This window comes from Nipponia nippon, unplaced genomic scaffold (genome assembly GCF_047370975.1).
Source record: "Nipponia nippon isolate SJK-2023a ecotype South Korea unplaced genomic scaffold, ASM4737097v1 scaffold_7, whole genome shotgun sequence".
Lineage (NCBI taxonomy): Eukaryota > Metazoa > Chordata > Aves > Pelecaniformes > Threskiornithidae > Nipponia > Nipponia nippon.
The window spans coordinates 11092014-11114204 of record NW_028262391.1 but is presented as its reverse complement, the minus strand read 5'-3'; the positions used below and the strand labels follow the sequence as shown (position 1 = coordinate 11114204).

At 63.4% G+C, this 22191-nt stretch overlaps 1 protein-coding gene across 5 annotated transcripts in view; it reads right to left on the bottom strand.

The window, feature by feature from the left end:
- The window catches only part of EPHB3 (EPH receptor B3), a 28254-nt gene extending 11917 nt beyond the window's left edge, over positions 1–16337 (bottom strand). For 4 of the 5 annotated variants that reach the window (XM_087739201.1, XM_087739203.1, XM_087739202.1 and 1 more), the window contains exons 1-3: positions 16192–16337; positions 2690–2754; positions 1644–2316 (exon numbers count right to left, since the gene is read on the bottom strand). In XM_087739201.1, the coding sequence (XP_087595327.1) occupies positions 1644–2316; positions 2690–2754; positions 16192–16288 (835 nt within the window). In that variant the 5' untranslated portion in view covers positions 16289–16337. Of the gene's footprint in view, positions 1–1643; positions 2317–2689; positions 2755–2857; positions 2955–16191 lie in introns of those variants that run through there. The other variant, XM_087739204.1, reaches the window with a different exon arrangement.
- Positions 16338–22191: the final 5854 nt, after the last annotated feature.

Below are 22191 nucleotides of genomic sequence, written 5' to 3'. Positions count from 1 at the left end.
AGACGTGCCCGCGGCTCAGTGTGGCTTCCCTGTGCACTGGGGAAGAAGCTGGGGCTTGTTGGAGGGGAAATTAAAGGCGCTGGGAGAGCTGCCGTGCGGGTGTCTGCCCGGCTGGGGGGATGCGGAGAGGGGACCTCGTCCCAGGCTGCAGCGATGCCCTGAAGAGCCCTCGGTCCTGCCTCAGGACGCACAGCTGGGATGCTGGCTGGAAACAGTGTCACCTTGTGCCCAAACCCTGCTGGGAAAGAGCAAACACCCCGTACGGTCTAAGGTCTCCCAGCTCAAGCAAGAAGGAAACCAGCTCCCCCAGGAGCGTGGACCCCAGCGCACACTTTTAAGCGTGGGCTCCCTGCCCAGCGATGGATGCCTGGCACCGGTGTCCCTCTGCCCCAGGAGGAGCCAGATCGGCTGCTCACAAGACTCACGCAGGTGGCTGGGGCCACAAGCAACCTACCCCTAAAGTCAGGGCTGTGCTGGCACGAATGCTGCTGGAGGCTGCGGTCCCCCAGCAGAGCCACAGCCCGACAGAGGCTGAGCGCTCCCCAACCAGCCGCAGCGGCATGGCTGACAGCTACACTGCTCCCAAAGCCAGCGGAGACGCCGGCCTGGCCCGAGACCCACGTCACGGGCCGTCCCAAATTGCATTGCCCCTGCCAAGAGCAAAGGGCTGGCGCCAAGCATCCCGTCATCGGCGAGCACGAGGCATCCAGCACTGGGGGCCCAACCGGCATCCCACTCCCTGCACAACGCCTCCAGCAAGGGGAGCAGCAATCTTTCTGCCCTAAACCCAAACCATCCCAGGGCAGGGTCCTGCATGCCCGAGACGGCTCCCAAGGACAAAATCACCCCAAGGAAAAGCAACATCCACTTGGGTGGATTTTTCCTTATTAACACACCCAACCCGGGGTGAAACAGCAACACCAAAGCTCTCGTGGGAGAGCACGGCAGCTGCAGGACCCACAAAGGGCTATCCTGGCAGCCAGGGCAGCTCTCCATCCCCAATATCTGTGTGCAGGATGCTCTTCCCTCCCCTCTGAGCAGGGATGGGGAGCTGCGGCTCCCCTGCCTTCATGCCGCTCCCCACCCTCCCCGCTGCAAGCCCTCAGCGCTGGCAGGGGGAGCATGCATCCGCATGGCTTCTCCCACAGCCCACACAGCGGGGCCCCACTCACCACCGGGGTTTCTGAGTGCCTCCGCACAAGCAGCGTGAAATCACGCTTGCCAGGAACAATCACTTGCCCCAGCCACGAGCGCTGCAGGAGGGAGAGAGGGGAGACGCTGGACACGGCAGCAGGGGCGAGAGGGAGGTTTTGGTAATGCTCAGGGGCTTAAACGTGCTGAATCCCTGCTGAGGACCATGAGCTCCTGGTGAGTAGATGCATCCCGCAGAGGATAGCGCAGGCGGATGCTAACCAGCATGTCACAACAGACACCATGCCAGTCCGGACCATAAAGGCTTTAAGGCTTCCAGATGCTGACCCAAACTGCAGACCAGTCCTCTGAGACACCACCCTGCTCCCTCCTCAGGGAGCCTGCCCAGCTCCCAAGCCTCTGAAAACAGACCGAGCTCAACGCAAAACCACCTCCTCCGCATCAACGCGTCCGCAGGGACAAGAGGCACGGTCACTCCGCCACGCGCGTACCTTGGCACTGGGTATCCTTCATGGCTGGCTCATATCCAGCGGCACACGTACACGCTCCCACGGGTACCATCCACTCGCCGTCACCGTTGCAGTACAGCTTCAGGGGTACAGACACCTCCACTGCATTGGGGATGCAGGTGCCCGGCGCGATGACCAAAGAGGTGGGCTCAGCCCCCGTTAAAGTCTCCGGGAAGACAGCAAAGCCAGCAATGGTGTTGGAGCATTTCTTGTAGAAAGCCCGGACAGAGATGAGGGACATGCAGGCTCCCAGGTCCTGGAAGGCCAGGTAAAAGCCATTTTTGGAGAGAGGGCCAAAGCTGCGCACCTTGGTGTTCACACGGCCGGACTCCAGCTTGGAGAAGCTCTCATCCGGGGCAATTGTATCCACTTTGATATAGGGGTTCTCCATCCAGAAAGGGCTGTTTGCAGAGGCAGAATCCGTATCGGACTCATAATAGAAGAGGTTGAAGGTCTCTTTGCAGGAGCCGGGGATGTTGGGGATGCTGTTGCAGTCCCGCACGGTAAACTTCAGCTCCACGTAGACGCGCTGGACGTCCTGGCGCTGGATGAACTTGGTGCGAAGCCAGTTGTTCTGGTTGGCCTCCCGCACGTTGCACACCTGGTACGTGCGGATGGGGTTCATGGCCTCATCGTAACCGCTGACTTCTTCCCACTGTGAGCAAGAGGGGAGCGGGTTAGACTCCCGGACGGGGAGATCAGTGCCACGGACACATCGCAAACAGCACGGGGTGGGGGGGACCGGGCAAGAGTCAACAGGGAAGAGAAGCAGCTGCACCTCCACCTGTCCCAACCCTCCTGGTCATCAAGGTGACTAAGAGCAACCCGGGCCAGGGACCACGGTGCTCCCGCTCCACCGGCACGGAGCCAGGAGGAGATGGTTTCATGTGGCGAGAGGATAAGCGTGGGAGGAAAGGGGGAAGACACAGCCAGCTCTGTGAAGGCGCTGGTGAGCAGCCCCGATTCCCGTGGGGCCAGGGCCAGCCATGCCCTTCGGAGGCGGGGACCGGGGCTGGCTCCAGACTTACCCCCGTCTCCGGATGAGTTGTCCATGCCAACTCAGAGGTCACCCACTTCGTGTCCATCAGGGTCTCTGGAGGGAGAGGGAGGAGAGAAAGAAGTAATTGGAGACGAAGGCCAAGATTAGAGGGGGAAAAAAAACAGGAGGAGTGGGGGAGATGAGAGCCGAGGCTGACATTTCTGCGGAAAACAGCAACTTGGGGGGTGAGACGTGGTGGGAGGAGGAGGGGAGCGGCGCAGACAGACTCCAGATTTCTCTTCTCCTGTCAGGAGAACAGGAAGAGCGAGGCGTCCCCGGAGAGCTGCGCCGGAGCGGGGAAGCAGCAGGACGAGGAGCCGGCCAGGTGGCGAGGGGGGAACGGGGATAGGCTGCCACCCCTGGCCACCGGCACGGCCAGCCGTGCCTCCCGGCCAGCGCAGGGGGTGCCAGAGGAGGGAGACCAGGCTGCCCCATCCGCGCCCTCCCCCTCCGCTTTGGCAGGGTGCGTATTTACTGTGGCTGGGGTTGAAAGGGCCTGTTCCCATGACAGGGCGGTGCGGGCCAGGCAGGTTTATCCAGAGGAGGAGGAGGGACTGGCAGGCTGCTCTCCCAGAGACGCCCCACATCACTCATTTTACAAGAGGGGAGAAGAATTTGACCGTCTGGCCAACATTCCTGGAGCAGACTACAAGACAAACCACCCCGGCAGCATTCCCCAAACAGCCCCAGCCCCAGCCTTGGGGGAGCGAGACGCTTGTCTGGGAAGAGCTGCAATTGCAGGCAGCTGTCGCTAATCCCGGGCAGAGCCGCACGGCTCCGCGCAAGCACCACACGCAAAAACCGGGAGCGAAACACAAGGACAGAGTACAACGACGTGCTCCGGGGCTGGTGCCAATGGCCCTGCTGTGGGCTCCTGGCTCTGCGACCCCTGCTCCAGGGATGGCCCTGTAGGCTGTTGGGAGGGGAGCAGGCAACCCTGGGGTCCTCCAGCCCCTCTCCTGCCCAAGGGGGTTTTGGGGCAAGGGGGGTGCAAACGCCAGAGCTGGGCAACAGCCCCCTGCAGACCCTGGTGTGCTCAGAGGGGCTCTGGTGCCTGCCCCGAGCAGGGCCCAGGACCAGCTCCAAAATGCCTCCCTGCTGAGAGCGCCCCCCTCCCCGGCTGCAGGCATGGCCCCATCCCAGACCCCACACAGCTCCCCAGGGGCTGTCCATCCATCCGTCCCTCAGCCCACTCTGCCCCAAGATGCAGGGCAGGGAGCCATGGCTCTCCAGCCCCCAGAGCTGGCAGCGAACTGGGAGCCGCTCGCTCTCGATGGCTGGGGCACATGACATGCCGAGGCAGCTCGGTCGTGCCAGGCACCACGGCTCAGCCCCAGAAGCGAGAGGCAGTTTCAGCTTCATTCCTTCCACCCCAGGAAAACCACAGGCTGACCCGGACAGGGAGGAAGCGCGGAGGAGGAAGGAAATGTTCACGCGTCGCAGGGTTTTGGATGAAGCCTGGCTGGAGGTAAACACCTTCCTTCCGCGTCCCACCCCGGGGAGACCCGCCAGCAGCTTCTGAGCCAGCACCCACGGATGGGCCAGGAGCACGGGCTGCAAGTGCCACCACAGCACCGATAAACAAGCACATTCGGGGACACATGGGCTCTCCGACCCGCCTCACTGTTTGCCAGGATCCCAGCCTGGCCGGCGAGCCTGCCTCTCGCCCAGGCTTTGCGCGTGGAGCAAACATAAATGCAATCCCATGGCGGGCTGCTGGCACTGGCAGCGGACACAGCACCAGGGACAGAGTGAGGAAAACCCCTCATGGTGCCAGCTCCCCAGCCAGGAGAGGGTCACCTACAATAGGAAGGACAAACCGATACTGTCTCTTGTTTGCAAACAGGAGGAGCGCAGAGGTGGTTATTGGGCAGTGGTTATTTGCTGTTTCTCAAAAACACAAACTAGAGGCATCTGGCAAAAACAAAGGCAGAGAAGGAAGAAGCCCTCCGCCAAGTGGGTAACACAGGAGGACTCATGATGAGGATGCCAGGAGGGCCGGGGCACGGGATGAGCAGGACAGGGCTGGGCACCCACGGGGCAGCCTGTGCCCGGTCCCAAGGCACTGCCTGCCCAGGGGATGCAGCAAACCGCCATCCCTCCTCTCTCCTCCCCTACAGCATCAGCATCATCAGCAGGGGCCCAAGCACGGCTCCGCACAGCCACGAGACCTCCCTGAGGTGCTGCCGCGCTCCCCAGACCCCTGCACCGGGATGGCTCCCAGGGAAGGCAGCCGGTGCCGGACCATGGGGGAGCAGGTTGAAGAGCAGGGCCGCCCGCACCTCTCTGAGGGACAGGCCCTGCGCCGGCTGCCCTAATAAGGGCACAGTGGTGCCGCGCGAGGGCCCAGGCACGCCGCGCTGGCGGCGGAGCAGAGCCAAGCAAACGCTCGGCGCTGACAGTGCACGTGCACCAGGCTGCCAAGTCCCGGTGCAGAGACCCCGTGTGGGTCTGGCCAGCGAAGGGCCCCCCTCCCGGTGCGGGCAGCTGGGTGGGTGTTTCTGCAGGAGAAGCGGGTAAGGGGTGCCCTGCGTGCTCAGGGACGGGGCCGGTGCGGATGAGCGGCCATGGTGGTGAGTCACGCTGGAGAGATGGGGATCTGGGTGGCAGGGTGTGCCCGCGAGCGGGGCAGCGCGAGGATCCTGTGGCCAGCCCCGGCAGAGCCGGGACGGACCTGACCGTGTGGGCATCCCTGCTCCTGGGGCGGGAGGGGAGCTTTGCTCCCCAAACTTGCCCCCCAGGGTGTCTGCAAACTCCCCTGCATGCCAGCAGCCCCCATCCAGGCAGCCCTTGCCATGCTAGCCCAGCCCCAGGACCAGGAACGCAGGCAGCCATCCTCTCCAGCAGCGCCTCCCCAGCAGTGCTGGCCTAGGGCAGAGACACGGCTCGGACAGGAGGCTCGTTGCCTGCATCCTAATTTGGCAGCATCTGCCATCTGACCAGCAGAGGAGGGAAAAAAAACTGACAGAGCCAAGCTGGCCGCTGGCGCGAGAGCCACGTAAACTGCACGGAGGGGAAATAATAAAAATAAAAATCACTGAGCAACTCAGCTAAAGGAAATGTGCTGAGTGCGGAGGGCAGCGGGGATTTCCTGCAGCCCTGGAAGCGAGTGGGGCCAGGTGGGGTCAGCGGAGCTCCCCAGCCCCTTGTAGCCTGCAGCCCGTGAAGGTCGCAGGCGGACAGCCCCGCAGGCTGCTGTGTTGTGTGGTCCCGGGGCTGGCAACGGCATGCTGAGCCGAGCCAGGCACGGCCGAGCTGCAGAAACTGGTCTCTGCCCTTAAAGCTGCCGCAGAGATCTCGTGGCAGCCTGGCACCGAACCTGTGTCCTTTCCCCAGCAAACACCAGGGCAAACCAAGCACTGGCCCCCCATAAAGGGACACGTGCTAGCGTCCAGGGCTGGGGAGACAGGCAAGCACTGGGTTTCAGTGGAATAGCCAGCTGCTCTCTCCCTCCGGCACGTGGTGCCAGAGGTGAGCTTGGAGGCGGCATCGGCAGTTTCCTGGCTCAGTGCAGGTTTGCAGGTGCTTCGGAGGGACGTGAACGGTGTCAGGGCTGGCCGAGCAGTGAGTCAAAGCCACCTCAATACTGTGTGCCACAGCGAGAGCCTGGTCCTATTAGTCAACGGGAAATTGGCTCCCAATTTTGCCAGCTTGGGGAAGTCACCCTAAGGCTTGCTTTATCACTGTCTGCAGTACTGGGGAGTTATCCTCTCCTTACCTCCAGCTGGGCAAAAGCAAGGGATGCTGCAGGAGCCTCACTATGCTCCAGCAAGTGGAGCAGGCCGTGGTCAAACCCATCACTCCGGCTGCCTCCTCCCTGCCCTGCAAAAATCTCCTCCCAGGTGCACCCCAAGCTGCAAGACCAGGGGTTCCCTGCCAGCAGCCCTCCCATCACCTGGTCCCCAGAGTCCCCAGCAGTTTGCTGGGTGTTGGAAGCCCTGGCGAGGACCCATCTGGAGCCAGGGACCTCTTCCTCCCCACGCAGGGGCTCAGGAATGCGGTGTGAACGGTCTGAGGCCAGCGAAAACGTTTGAACTCCCCCCTCTAAGAGGCCCAGAGAGCCTGTCTCGCGCTGCTGAGCGGCAGACGTGCGCGGCAGCGACGGCTGAGCCAGAAAGCGGGGGGGAGAATCAAAATTCTTTCAAGATGAAGCCGCTGGGGAAGACTCAATCGTCTCCACCAACCGGCTCCAATTTGAAAGCTCTCGCCTTTGAACATGGGGACTGCCAGCTTTTATCAGGATGCGCTGGCAAGGTAGGACGCCAGCTCCTTGCCCCGATGAGAAGAAGGCAACTCACGCAAGTCCAGGGCATCCTGAAAGAAGGCAAGGGAGGAAAGTTAGTAAAGACGCCCACGCAGCCTCGCCGCAAACAGAGGAACCTGTTCTACAACGTGCCCATGCTCTCCGGGAGCTATGCACACCACGGCACCATGTCTGCAGGAGCTCAGCGTGGGGTGATGGGCCCAGCCTGGCCATACGGGTCCCACGCCAGGCTCCTGTAGACAGCATCGATGGCTGGGCCATTTGCCCCAGGACACGGCTTGGCTTCCACCGTGGTGGCTGCTCACAGTGGTGCCAGATGCCTCTCCCCCTCGCCACCATGCCGTGCTCCTCTGGAAGGAAAGGCAGCTTGTTTAGGAGTGCACTTTCAATCTTGGTGACTGCCTGCTAGTCAAAAAGCCACCAAAAGGGGCATCTCCCTGCATATTTTAATTTCCTTCTCGGTTTTGAAGATAATTACGGCAGGAGCGAGCGGCCTTGCGCGCTCCCCATTCAAGCACCTATCGGTACAATTAATCCCAGCACCGTTCTAAGCAGCGGCACAAAGGGCCTTTGGTGTAAGGTCCTTTATCTGGGAACAAAGAGCTGCCTGTGGGAGAGAACCTGAGGTTGCACTTTTCCCGCTGACGAGCGTTTCCCGTACACAAAAGCCGAGCCACACAGAGCGCCCTGCGCGCGCCTCAGGTCTGGGAGACCCCGCGACGCGTTTTCCTGGAGCGTGCCGCCCACCCAGATCCCTACTTCTCCTCCTCCGGGACGCTCCTTCTCCCAGCTAAACCCCGTGGCTGTCCTCCTCCCTGGCAGGGGACGGCCCTGCTCCAAGGCCGGGGGGAAAGCACTCCTGTCCTGCTCAGCCCAAGGCAGAGAGCATCCTCGGTGGATGGGGTACCCCGCAGATGGCAGCTTTGGAGCTGTTGTGCTGGGAGGTTTTGGCACTCAGCAGCCCCTCATGCCTGAGCTGCACTGTGGGGAGGGGAGGCTCTTGCTGATGCAGGCGAGAGCCAGGAGAGCAGCGAGGAAGACTGTAGCCAGGGAGGCAGGCAGCAGGCAGGGCACCCGCGGCACTGGCAGCACCCAGGGGGTGCTGGGGGTCCCCATGGCAGAGGTGCCAGGCACGGGGTTTGGGAGCTTGGCGAAGGTGCCGGCAGACGCTGTCTGCCAGCTCCCTCTGCAGGGATGGGGCTGGCAGCACTGTCGGCATGCTGCACAGCCCATGTGCCCTCAGCCTTCCCCGGGAATCCCGTCTCTCCTGGAGACCCCTCCTGCACAGCCGGCCGCCCGAGCGTCCGGTGCAAGGCCAGGGGGCTGTGCAGGGTCCCACCCTCGCCCTCGCCGGCTGTCAGGCCGGGCAGGCCAGGGGTGGTGCGGTTCAGCCCAAGGGAAGGGCTGGAGTGCTCCCTATCGCCGCCCACGCTGGGAACCCGTCCTTATGCCGAGCGGGGTGCCTGCTGCTCCCCAGCGCCGAGGGGGGAGACGCGGGGCTGCTGTGCCAGCCCCCCCATCCCGTCCCTCTCCGGGGGGATGCAGGGGCTCAGACCGCCCGTGCCCACCAATGCACACTTGCCCCAGGTCCGGGGCGAGCCAACGACTTGTCAATGAACTGGGAACAAAGGGAAGAGAGAAGGGGGGGGGAAATTAAAAAAAATGGGGCCTGTATCACAGCTGTGGCCCTTCGTGCCAAGGGCGTTTGGCCCATCATCAAAGGGGATCGGATTTGCTGAGGCAAATGATGACACATCCACTTCAAGCGGGGCAGGTTCTGCCTGCTGCTGGAGGCGAGCCACCGGAGTGAAGAAGTACTGTGGGCACTTAATAATAGACTCATTATTTCTGCATTATGGCAGGGCCCAGAGGCCCCAACTGAGATTAAGGCCCCTTTGTACACACCACACACGCACGCACAAGGGCAGGCAGTCCCTGCCCCAGAGAGCCTGGCCGAGGATGGGCAGCACCACCGGTCCCAGCACCATTGCCCGTCCCGGCCCTGCTGGCACCACGGTAAGCTCACAGCAGAGCCCGAGACGCATCCTTGGAGCATCCTTGGAATTGGCATCCTCCATTTCCCAATCCTGCACCTGCATCAGGGTATAACAACCTCACACAGGGAGACGGCCCCATGGCTCCAAGCCATCGGCCAGCTGCGTCTTTCTCACAGTCCCCCCCCATCTGACCGCAACGCCCGACCTTCTGGATGGGGCAGATCCAGCTCCTGGATGACCAGGAGCTGCCTGGGATGTGGGACAGAGGGGGGCGGGAGTGCTCCCTCCCTTCAGCCCTGCCCCGTCGCCCACCCGCCGGCCGCTAACCGGCTGAAGAGGGTTTTCCGGCCGCGTGCTCCTCGCCAGGAGCTGTTTCCTGACGGCCGCGAGACAGACTGAAGCATGTGAGAGAGGACAGGTGCCAGCTCCGCGAAAAGCAGATCAAGTGGCAGCGCCCGGGATGCGGGGAGGGACAGACAGTGGTTTCCTCCCGGTCACGCACCGGGTTGAGCCAGGGAGGGCAGATTTCTGCCATTTTGCAAGCAGGGCCATGCCAAACTGGACTCCAGCGCCTGCCGGCACCCATGCTGCATGCATCCCCCTCCAAAGCACGGTACTCGGAGCCCAGGACTTTTGCAGGACAGCCGGCTCCTGCCCTGCAACCGCACGCCAAGGACACGTGCAGCCTGCTGCCCAAGCCCTGCCAGGCCCCGGTCCTGCAGAAAGGCCGTACTGATGCCGCGAGAGGACACGAGCCAGCTGCCCGAGTCCAGCCCTGCACTGCAATTACTGTTCTATTAATACCGCGGGGATTTCGGATGTCAGAGCCCGGTGTGCCACGCCAGGGTCAGCTCGGCCGGGGAAGAGCTGCCATCCCTGCCCACGTGGTGGATGCGCCCCGGTGCTCGCTGCTTCGGCTCGCCCAGGGGGAAAAGCCGCTTTCGTTCTGCCAGGCTGCGGGCAAGGGGAACGGACAGACCCCACGGACAGCCTCTCAGCCCTGCCTGCTGCCAGACACCCTGCTGGCCTTAAAATGACTGCTGCCTGCTCGGGAAAGGCATGTCCCTGCCTGGCTCAGGGGAAGGGGCTGCCTACTGCAGCTCCCCACCACAGGGACAACGTGACTGGGCGGGCAGGAGCTCTACGGCCAGCAGGCAGGAGAGATTTATAGGTCACCGTCCCCAGTAGGAATGGCCATGCAGCCACCCTCCTCTGCCACGGAAATAACTCAGCTGATCAGGAGATGCCAGACCTGTTTGAGCCGCGAATGCCATCAACCAGGACGTAGGCAGCAAATCAGCCTGAGAAGCCGCCTTCGTGTCCAGGCCCTGCTATGATGGGGACGCTCGTCACCTCCCTCCATGGCCCCATTGCCCTGTGGCCGTGGCTTCAAGAGGCAGGCATCCCCATGAGGCCACCAGGCTGACCTGGGCTGGTGCAGGCGGACGGAGAGCCCTGAAGTCCCCGGGGGAAGGAAGGGAACGCAGTCGGTGCTGCAGGCCTGCCTACGCAGGGCAACCGCTTGCGGCAGGCTGAGATCCAAAAGGCCCCTCTCCCCCCTCCAGCTCCATTTTTTTCCAGGTTGTACTTCTGGAAAGAGCCCAGGGAAGGAGTAATAATATTTAAAAAAAATAAAACCCACCCCCCTCCCCAAAAAAGGTTACTCGCTGCACATCCAAAGGTTCGCCCCACAGACGGGGCGGCTCAGCTGCCAAGCTCCATCCCATCCCGGCAGCGCGGAGCAGGAGTTTCTGCCAAGATCTCCCTCCTGTCTCCTGCCTGGGGCAGTTACCCAAATCTCTGCGCTGCTCTCCGCTCGCTTCCTCGGCTCTCCTCGAGCACCAAGCCCATCTGGAACTGCTTAAACCCAAATATCCCCCCCCCCTTTTCCCCACCTCCCCCACCCCCAAAGTCAGATTCTTCCAGAGTTAAAACAAGCACAGAGTCAGGAGGGGGTGCCGGGCCGGGCTGACTCGCTCCTTCATTTCAGTTTAATTTCTGGGGAACTAGAATAAATCTGTTCCTGGCGATCGTTCAAGCCCTGCACATTTTTCTCATTAATAAAAAAAGGCCTTGGATCGCACGCCGCGTGTGCGTGCGTGCCCGCCGAGCACCCCCCCCGGCCCCGCTCGCCCCGCAGGGTCCCTCCCGCGCCCCAGCCCTCGCCGGGCAGGCGGCTCGGCACCCAGGGGACAAGCAGGACCAGCCGGGGGGGGCTGGCGTCCCCTCCCCGGGACAGAGACGGGTTTCGGCAGCCCTGCGTGACGGCCACACCTCGGAGAGGAACAGGGAGGCCCAAATCCCTCCCGCAGCTGCCGCCGGGCAGGAAAGCCCTGGGGAGGGCTCCCCTGGGAGGAGCGAGGGTCCCGGGGAGGGGGCGTCCCCACTGTCCCCCCCTGCTCCTCCGGCACCGTGGCCCCCGCGGGGCCCCTGGGCCATTCCTGGGGAGGGGGCTGGGAAACAGGTGTTTGTCAACAGCTCCTGCCACATGCGTGAGAAACACCAGGCCCCGGCAGTGCGGAGCTTAGCGACAGGCAAAAATAAAATAAAAAGACCCCCACAGCAACACCCTCCCCCGCCAGCCCGGGACCCCCGGCCAGCACACGCTGGCACGCGCGGAGAGAGCAGCCACGGGGCCGGCACTCAGCCCTGCTGCCGCGCTCCTGCCTCTTCCCAAGATGGCTCCCTTTCCTCCTCAGAGGGGCGGCCATGCGAAGCCAGCTCTGGGCTCGCTCCCTCCTGCCTCAGGGAGCAGGGGCCGGTGGGCTCGGCTGCGCTGAGGGGAAAGCGGGCTCCAGGGAAAGGCTGCAGCCCCTCTGGAAATGGCAGGCCTGTGGGAAGGGGATGCAGCCACGCTCCTGAGCTCGGCCCCACAAGGCCTCGATGGCCGCACCGAGGGTCGGCGATGCCAAAGCCCAAGCGCCAGAGGATGAGGCCTCGCCAAGAGCGCCAAGCCTGGCCCTCCGCAGGCAGGTCACCCACCCGCCCTACAAAATGGCACCCAAACCGCCCTGGGGGCTGGACGGGGCTCAGCTCCACGAGGGGACAGCCCGCGCCCTGCCCCAGCCTGAGCACAGCACTGATTTTTGAGTGACAACAACAAAAGAAAAAAAAAAAAAAACACAACAAAAAAACAACAGGAATTCAAATGGGACCGTCCCAGCCACGCGGGAGTGCCACTGCCAAAGGTGGCCTGGCCTTCAAGATGGCAGCTCGTCCCCAGGGGCACGGGAGCACGCCTGGCTCCCCACAAGGGACTTCATGGCGGTGGAGGCGCACCCCCGTCCCCACCATCTCCCAAACGCTTCGCTTGGGAATGCGTCTGTTCCAAAAGCAACGTCAACTCGTTACGGCTTCAACCCCGGGGAAGCTCGGGGGCGATGGCAGCCACCGGCTCCGCTGCAGCCCATGGGGTCTGTCCCCCTTTCCTGGAGGGCTCCTGGCGGGGAGGCTGGCACCCACCCTGCCACCAACGGGGATCCCGACCCCGGGGCTGCCTCGGCACCCTTCCCCCAGCGCGGCTCCCAGGCGGAGACGCTTAATCCCGACAAACCAGTTTGACTCAGCACAACAGGAACAGCTACAATTTTAAAAACATGCAAGTCTGTGATTCAGATTGCTCGGGCTGTTTTAATTAAACGCCAAGCTCCCCTGCTCCAGTGGCAGCAGCAAACGGCTCATGGAAAGAAAATGCAACAAACTGGTTTCCCCAAATATCTCTCGCAGTAAGTCATCACAACAAAACAAGGAGTTTCGGTTCATTCCTCAAAAACCAGAGGCCGCTATTCCCAATCGCGAAGGCTGGCCGGGCACGGCCCCGCAGCCGCAGCCTCACCGGCTGAGCCGTATGCCAGGGAGAAACACGGGGATGCAAACGGACCCCGGTGCTGCAAGTTTTCCCTCTCCCCGGCTCTCCGCATGCTCTGCTTGACACAAAGGAAAGCCCTTCTCCTCCCCGCCTCGGAAGCGCGGATGGAGCGGGCTTCCTCCAGTGGAGCTTTCCGCGAGGAACGGAAGGTTTAATGAATCCAGCGAACGCTGCGGAGCCCCACAACCTGCCTTCCCTCACAGCCCTACCCCAAGCATCAATAAAACAGCAGGGCTAACTCCCCCCCCATCGCCTCGCTGAGAAACATGCCATTTCAGTGAAAAGTAATTAAACGGAAAGCAAATATCCCTGCCAAGAAAATACCTGGCAGTTCCAGTACAGGGGTCAATTAGGCAGAGGTTTGCCGGTGCAGAGAGGAGCGTGGTCAGCCCGCGTAATGCCCGGTGGGGGTCTGGGAGCTGGGAACCAGCAGAGCCCAGATGAGGAAAATCCCCCGCTAGGAATCCTCCTGCTTTGGGGGAGTTTTGGGTATTTCACTAGAGCCCGAGTTGGCTCGGGACTATGCGCAGCAACGCGATGCCTCTGCACGGGGGTTTGTGGGGGAGGAGGTGGGAAACCCCAGCTTTAAAAGGAGTCCCATGCCCAGGGAGGCTGCTCGGGGCAGGAGCTGCCTGGCAGAGCGGCTCCTCCAGAGAGCAGGTCCCGGGTCCCAGCCCACCCGCAGCCCCGGGGCGACAGGCAGAGCAAGCCTGCGGCCACCCACGCTCCCTCGGGCCAGGGCGTTTTGAAGCCTGGGGTTTTATCCCCGGACGGTCGGCAAGGGCCTCGAACGCAGCACTCTCCCCGCACCATTTCACCGCGTCTGCTCCCCGCAGGGCCTCTGCTCCCACAGCCCCGCTGGGACAAGCTCCTCAGCTCCAACCCCTGCACTGGAGAAAGGATCCGCTGTTGCCCCTGGATAGAGCATTCCTTCTGCAGCCGGCCCAGGGACTGCTGAACCGGAGAAGAAAAACACATTGTGACTTCAAACAGACCCAGCGCACTTACAGGATCTGGAGAGAAACCATTTTCTCCTCGGCAGCACAAAGCCCTCACTGAGCTGCTGCCGAGCGCGGCTTTTCCCCTCCACCCCCGTGGGGCCTTGTAAAGAAACCCAACTCCCCGCCATCCCTCTGGGAACCGGCAGCGCCGTCCAGCCCCGGAGGCCCCTGCCCTCCCAGCCGTGCACCAGCCCCGAGCCCACCCCGTTGTCCCCTCGGAGGGGACAGCAAGGTGGCTGGGTCCGGGGACCGCTCGCTACCGTTGTCGTCTGCGGGACGTGCGCACAGATTTATGGCCACGCTAGATTTATGATCAGCACTAAAATATCAGAACGAACATGCCCGCTAGGTTCACGGTAACCGCCCGAACGCGCCGGTCCCCATCAGGAAGCAGCGTCGCGAGCCACCAGAAATTCCCAACGCAGCAGAAGCGCGGGAGCTCGCTGGCCCCGACGCGAGCAACAGCTTCCTAATGCTGGGCAAGGCAGAAACCTCTCCCGGCCCAGCTGCAACTTTCCCTCCAGCTCGGACAAGAGCAAAAGGGAAAAAAAAAAAAAAAAAATCTCAGGGGAATCAGGGCCAGCCCCAAAAATGCTGGGTGGCTGCCAGCCAGCCCTGGAGTGGTCCCATGGGGCTGGCACCCAGCTGGGCCCTGACCTCCTCAGGCGGCGTGTTCGGCCCCTGACCCCTCCGCACGCTCAGGAAGCTGAGAAAACCAGCAACTCCTCAGCATGAGCTGTTTATTTTCTCTCTATCCGGCTCTTCACACCGCTCCATCCCCAGACGGCGGCGGGGGCGAGGCCGGGGCTCCCGGCCTCCCCGGGGGCTGGCGGGACGGTCCTGGGGCGACGAATGCCGGTGCTGCCGGACCCCAGGCCGGCTTTTCTTCCCCGGTCCCCAAACCGCTGATGGGAAGCGGGTTGCGAGGGGCTCCCACGCCGAGCTCCCTGCCCACAACTCCGTCCTCCTGCACCTCTCCAGCAGGCAGGGCTCCCCAGGGCTCTGCCCGGCGTAGGGGTCCCCGGGTGGGTGCTCGGCAGCCTCCATCCCAAGAGGGCTGGGTGAAGGCAGGCTTCTCCCTTCGCCTCCTGCCGCCGGGCTCCCGCTCAGCCCGGAGCTCTCGGACTGAGCAGGCCCACAGCTCCGTTTCCTACAGTGTACAAAGGATGATTTTTTTTTTTATTATTTTTTCCCCTTTAAAGGAAAAAAAAATCGCAGGGAGGAAGGGTGAAAAGAAACACGGCCAACAAGCACCCCCCAGACTTTCTACAAAGCCCAAACCCGGAGGAAAGCTGCGCCCCCCACCAAACGGCCGCGGGCAGGGCTCCTGCCCGCCCTCGCCCCCCGGTGCCGCAGCCCGAACCGCGGGGCGACGGCAACGGCGGCCCGGGCCCCGAACGGTCCCGGAGCACACAGGAGCCCCCGCCGCCCCGCTCCGCAAGAGCTCCTTCCCCGGACGGGCTTTCTCCCGTCCCTCCCCAGCCCCCTCCCGCCGCTCCGGCAGCGGCTTCGGTTACCGGACACCGGAGCGTCGCCGCCCCCGGCGCTCCCGGCCGGAGCCGCGCACACTTTGTGCCCAGACAAAAACCCAGCCCGGGCCCCCTCCTCCTCCTCCTCCCGGTGCGCCCCGCCTCGCCCGCCCCGGGACCCCCCGCTCCCCCAGCGGGGCCGGGAGCCGCTTTCCCCGCTCAAAGCCGGGGGACACACGGCGCTGCCCCGCGGACCGGGGGCAGAGGAGTAGCCCTCCTTCGGTCCCCCGCTCCGCCGGGGCGCTGCCCTCCTCCCCGCTTCCCCCCCGCACCCGCGGGAGCGCAGCCCCGCTCGGGGATGGATGCGACACGCGTGGCCGCTCGCCCCGGCGGTCCCACGCCGGAGCCTCGGGGGTTAAGGCGGCGGGCGCGGCGAGCTCAGCCGGGGAAGGGATGGAGCCGGACGCGGCACACGGACACTCCTCCGGCGGCCCCACCAGTTCTGGCACGCCGCGAGCTTCCACTGAAAGAAATATTAATTTTCCAGCCCTCCCGGTCGTGGCGAAAAGCCTCGGAACGTGAACCGAGTATCCAACGAGGCGCCGCTCCCTGCCAGCGGCCGCCGCGCCTCGGCCGCGCCGGGCTCGGTTCCACGGGGCGTTGACTCTGAAACCTACTGAGGGCGGCTAAGCGCCGGGAGCGGGGCCGGGGCGCGCTGCGGCGGCGAGCTCCCCGCGGGGACAACCGGGCGTCCGCGGCGCGACGAGTCGAGCGGAGCCGAGCCGCCGGCGGAGGCCGACGAGGTCCGAGGAGACCCCGGAGGGTGAGCGCGTGTGTGCGCGGTCGCACGGGCCCCGGTGCGGCGGAGCGGGCGGGCACGCCCGGTACTCACCCTCCAGAGCGCGGCGGCCGCCGGGGAGCAGCAGGAGCAGCAGGAGGGGGAGCAGCGGCGGCGGCGGCGGGGGGGCCCCCGGGCGGGCGGCGGCCATGGCGGGGGGCGGTGCGGGCGGCCCCGCCGGGCAGTCCCGAGCTCGGCGCCACGCGCGGCTCCTCTCGCCGCCGCGCCACGCTCGCGCTCTGGCGCCGCCGCCGCCGCTGCGGCCGCTGAGGCGGGGGGGGCGGGACCGGGCCGCCAATCAGCCCGCCCCTGGCAACCCGGCGCCCCTGGCGACGGCGAGGGCGGCGCCCCATTGGGCGGCGGTGGAGCGGGGGGCGGAGCCTCGGCGGAAAGATGAATTGGAGGGGGCGGGCGCTGCCCGGCGCGCCCCCGGTGGCCCCGCCCCCCCGGCGCGGGAGGCGCAGGGCGGGGAGCGTGCCCCACCCAGCGGCCGCCCGCGGAACTGGGGTCTTAAAGGGGCCGCGCTCCCCACCCTCCCCGCAGCCCCGGGCCCGCCCTGCCCCCCACCGGGTGCGGGGGAGTGCGTGAGCCCGTTAGTCCGCGTGTCGGCGGGCCCATGGGCCCCTCTGTGCCCCACCACTGGCAGCCTGGTTTACCTGTGCCACCCATTGCGGTCCCGTCCTCTACAGTCCCATCCCATCCCATCATCTCCTGTATCCCACCCTGTGCCATCCCATCTCACCCCATCCTGTCCCAGCCCATCCCATCCTATCACACCCCACCCCATCCCCACCACACCATGATTCCCACCCTGGTGACAGGGCTGAGTGCCGGGATCCTGGCCGCGGTGACACCATACAGAGAGCACCCTGCAGTGACCCCCCAGCACCCCCTTCCCCCACCCCCAGCGTGCCTTCCCCACTGCACTCCTCATGGGAGACAGTGCCGCTACCACGCATGCATCCATGGCCTCCAAGTTTGTGGGTGCCTTGGTTCTCTCCCCCCATTGCCATGGGGAGGTTTTGGGACCCTGTATGGGACAGACTCTGCTCCCTCGGCATGGTGCGCACACACTGTCCCTGTGGCCGGAGCGGGCACTGCCACATCCTTCTGGACAGACACAACCCTGCTGTGCCAGGGGCTGCGACCTGTCCTGGCCCTCTGTGCCACACCGCAGATCTCCTCCTGAGATGCCTGGGGAGGGTTGGCCTTGGCTGAGGGCTGAGCAAAATCCTCCGAGTCCCTGATTCTGGGGCATTTTGATGCCCCTGGTTAGGGTCCCAGGGTGGCTGGGAGCTCCGGAAGGTCCGGGGTAGGGGGTGCATGGCTGGGCACATCGTCCCCGGGCAGTCTTGCCCCCGCGGCACAGCCATCTGGGCTGCCCCTGCTGCAGCCGCCTGCCATCTGCAAGCAGCGCCTCGCCGCAGTGCTCCCCGCCCCAGAAACCTGTCCCAGAAACTCCCTCGCCATGCAGCCGCGGCCCCAGCCCCGCACTGGTGCAGCGGGGCGGCTGCGGGGCCATGCTCCCGGCCACCTTCCCCATGGCTCCTGGCAGGAGAGGGAATTTGGGAGGTTATTGGGGCTGCCTGCCATCGGCCTCCCTGCTGTGCGGATGGATGCAGAGCTTGCCCATATCACCTCCCCCTTCTGCTGCACAAACCCACCAGGGCTGTGGATGGGCATTTTCCTTCCTTGTCCCTGTAGGATTTGGCTTCCCAAGCCCTGGCCAGAGAGATCGGCATGGGCCTGGGCTGCTGAAAATTCAGAGATGACCAATTCCTGTTGCAGGAATGCTGGCATCCCCTAGGAGCTGCGGGGAGACTCGCTGGGACGCTGTGCCCCGAGGGCTGCCGCAGCACCTCAGCACCGCCAGGCACCATTCCTGAAGGGAAAAGCCATGCTCGAGAGATCCAGCGTGCTAATTTAAGACAGGACATGACATATGGCTGTGATAAATCTCTGCAAGGGACAGGAGAAGCAGCAAGTGGGGCGTTGCACTCTCCAGGTAAAAGGATGCTGTTGGGGAGCAAAGCAGCAGAAAGGGGGTCGCCCCGGTGGAAAATACCAAAGTTTGAGCAACGAAGCAAAAGTTGTTGGTTTGGACACGCTGGCACTCAAGGAGACAAGCAACGGAGAAGCAAGTGGCGAAGCCGGTGCTGTTAACACGTATGCCGGGGTATGATGCTGTGCCAGTGGGGAAGGAGAGCAGCGGAGGCTAACGGAGACGCCAAGAAACTTAACCACGGGCCAGGCTCAGGGTGGGAAGATTTGCTGTCTCCCTGCGAAGTCGCTCCCAGGAAATCCTCCCCGCCAGAGACGCCGTACCAACCCCTGCAGCCAGAGCCTGCCGGCTTAGTGAGATGCAGAAACCTCGTTTATTCTGCGATTCCAGAGGTCTGAGTTACCCAAGCACAAAATTTCTGAACGGAGCACATGGGGAAATTGCTTATTCACACTTGAATAACTTAAAAATGGCTGAACCAATTTTACTTAAACTTTCCCCAAGAATTCCCCTTGGAGCCAAGCCATGCCTGGCAAATTTCAGCCCGAAAGGAATTTATTTCAGAAAAAGGACGAGAAACTGGAGCAGGGAGCGGGGGGGGGGGGGTGCGGGCAGGGGGAGGATGCTCCATATAATCCCCTCTCTCCCCGCACGCTGTAATTAATGAGCCCCCGCTTGCTCCCACCGGGCCGGTGCTGCCAGTTGGCCTCTCCCCAGGGGCTCACGCTCCCCCGGTGCAGGCGGGTGCTGTGCCGCAGTCCCGGCTGGGGGCTGAGGATTTCGGGGCCCAGCCAGCAGCGGTGCAGGTAGCTGGCCAGGGAGCCCTGGGTCGCTGCCTGGGTGTTGCAGCCGGCGGGCGGCCTGGGGAGCAGCACTGGCAGGGCTCCGGCGCCTGCACAATAGGAAATAACTGTGGTAACTGCGTGGTATTTGCTGGCAGGGGATGGCTCTGCAACGCCAACCCGCTTGCTTGTGCAAGGACTCAGTGCTGAGGACGGTGCTGCCGTGGCCCCTGGGGGACAGGGTGATGTCACGGCGGGGGGACATGCACGCCCGTAGAAACCTAGGCATCTCCCAGCCCTGCAATGTCCCTGCACCCATGCACCCAGCCCCGGTCCCCTCCACCGACACCTCCCTGGCACCTCGGGAGATGGCTGGAGCTGGACAGGGCTGCAACAGAGACTGTGTCGGCACAATGTGGGCAGGGATGGGCTGAGCGGTGAAATGCGGGGCTGTGGGGCATGCAGGGGAGCGTGTCTGCAGCACTGACCTGAGTTAGCGATGCTCTGCCTTAGAACAGCCCTCCGGCCTGCACGGCAGAGCTGCGGTGCCTGCGGTGTCCCGGGGAGGCATTCCCATGCAGATGGGGAGCGGCAGGACGGCAGGATCTGCTGAAAAGAGATGAAAGGAAAGCCCCAAAAAGCAGCAATGGCCATGGATGTTCAGAGGACGAATCCCCCAGCCCAGCCCTCTCTCCATGAGAAATTTCCCACCCAAGGACCCCATCCCGCTGGAGCAAACCTGACTTTCACACCCTGTTTCCAAACACATTCCCGACGTGCTCCGGTGATGTCTCCACATCACCCCGGCACACGCACGGTGTGTGTCAGACCACGGCCACACACAGGGGTACACCCACGCACCCTCCCCGCTGCCCCCGGCCACCTCCCCTCTCCTTGTTTGCATGTGGCAACCTCAGCTCCAACTTAATAAGGAGAAGGTGATTAGGGAACAATTATTCCTGTTTTCTCAGAAGATCTAAGGGGCATCAAATGAAATTACCCAGCAGGAGTTGTAAAACAAACAGAAGGGAGTGCATTCCTCACCAGGCAGCCAGCCCTGGGAGTGCGTCGCCACGAGATAGATATGGAGACGTGTGTTTGAAGGGCGGCACGAGTGGATGGGACGAAAAACCCTGCAAAAGGCCTTCGTTGCCTGCTCAGCAGGAGTGCAGCTGTGCCAGGGATGCGGGAAGCTGGGGTGGGGAGATCGCCCCTGTTTCTGGGCTGGGTGCTGCCACAGCGGGGCCGTCGTGGCATCAGGTGGCATCTCCATGTCCCCTGTCCAAAGAGCAGCACCTGGAGGGGCAATACCTGAGCGGGCACCTGGGGCAGCCATGCGGGTGCTGGGGGGTCCCCGGTGCAAGGGGGGCCCCGTCGCCCCATTCCCAGGGCAGGGAGCGCCGCTGCGTGCCAGCTCGCCCAGCCGGCGCCGGGTCAGCGCTGGCTCCAGCCTGTCTCCTTCCCAGGCTCCCTGGGCGCTCGCCCCTCTGGGCGCTCCTCCCCACGCTGCCGGGTGCTTGGCGCTGCCAGCGGGATCGGGGCGGCCGGCAGCGCCCGTGCCAGCTTGGCTGGGCCCCGGCAAGGCGGCCACCTACCGCCATTCCTGGTCCCCACTTCAAAACCCTCTCCCGTCCCACCCGCATCCACCACCCCTCACCTCTGGCAGCTTCAGGATGCAGTTAAACACTTCAGCACTTAAAATTTCAGGTGCTAATTGCTTAGTAATGAAAACTTTAATCACAGGGCAATTAAAACCTTAAGTAGCTGTGGGAGATCCATTCCATGTCAACAAAAAAAGAGTGCCGTCACTGCTCCGGCACCGCCCTGACACGGCACGGCACAGCATGGCCGGGAGAGCCCGTCCTGCAGCCCCTGCTGCCTCCTGCTCTGGGGACGTGGGGACCCCCCCTCCCCACACCAAGCGGGAGGTGGCCGAGGAATGATCAGCTACTGCTGTAAAACTTAAAACCCAGCTAATTTCGGATTAAGTGCCATATGAAAGGGTTTTGTTATTTTAAATCTCCTACTTTCCAAATTCCCAGGATTAAAATTCTCTGCATTTATTTTAACCACATAACATTTGCAGACAAATCACTTCTCCCAGTGCAAAGTTTGAAGCAGGCTTAGGATATAAAGCCCAGCCACAAGCTTTAGGGTGGAATCGCTGCAAGTGCCTGCCAGCGGCCGCCAGCCCCATTTGCCGGCGCGCGCTTGCAGGAGCGCTCAGCCACCATTTCTGCAGGGGGAAAGGGCCCAGTACTGGCATCCTGGGAGGCACTGTGAGGAGGAAGGGTGGCTGGAAACCTGGCTCCCGGGCTGGTTCCTGCACTGGGGATGAGCCCTTGGGAAAAAAATCCGATGAGGCTTGTCTGTTTGCAGAGCTGGCCCTGTCCGTCTGCTGTGGGGTGCATGTTGCAACCGTGCTGATGCTGTTCAAGTGACACCATCCACTTCTGTATCAGCCCTGTCTCATCAGATGCTGACAAATATTATGTAAAAAAAAAAAAGCAAAAAAGCAAAAAAGCAGTATTTGTGCCCTTTTCCCCCTGCTCCACAGCCCACCAGGTCCAAAATGGAAAGGAGGCGTCCGGCCTCATGCGGCTCCAGCTCTGCCAGGACAGCACCGGGGGGGCGGGAGGCAAAGGCTCCAGGGCTGCGAGCTGAGGCTTGGCCCCAGCTGCCGGGAGGTGTGGGAAACGCGGGTGCCTGCGGGCAGCAAACTGCCCCCCACTCTTTATCAAAAGCAGCATCGGTGTCTGGCAAATGTCACTCTCCCGCGTGTTTCCCAGCTGGGAGGTCCGTTTCCTCCTGCCGCCTCCCATCGCCCCCTTCCCCTCACTGCCTCCCAGCCCTGCGGTGCGATGGGGCATGGTGGGACGGCGCGCGGTGGGACGCACTCATGAGTGGGGTGCCCATGGGGTTGGGGGGCCCAAGGCAGGGATGTCAATCGGTGATGTCCCACGGTGGGGTCCTCACCCAGCCCACCGCCCACTCGGGCACCTTTGCTGACTAAGCAAGTAGCAGCCTGGCCCCATGAGTGACGTTTTAGGGGGCTGGATTTGAAATGCCAGTGCAGACACCCTTGGCGTGCCCGGCCCTGAGCTGGGGGCAGCCCAGTGCCCGCCTTAGTCATGGGGAGTAGATGCTCTCCAAACATGGAGTGATTTCGGGGCTGAATCCTGCCCTGTGTCCCAGCCTGACCCCACAGAGCCATTCCCAGGTGGGGGGTAGTGACCTCCAAGTGGGGTGACAAGATATTTGGGGTTCATG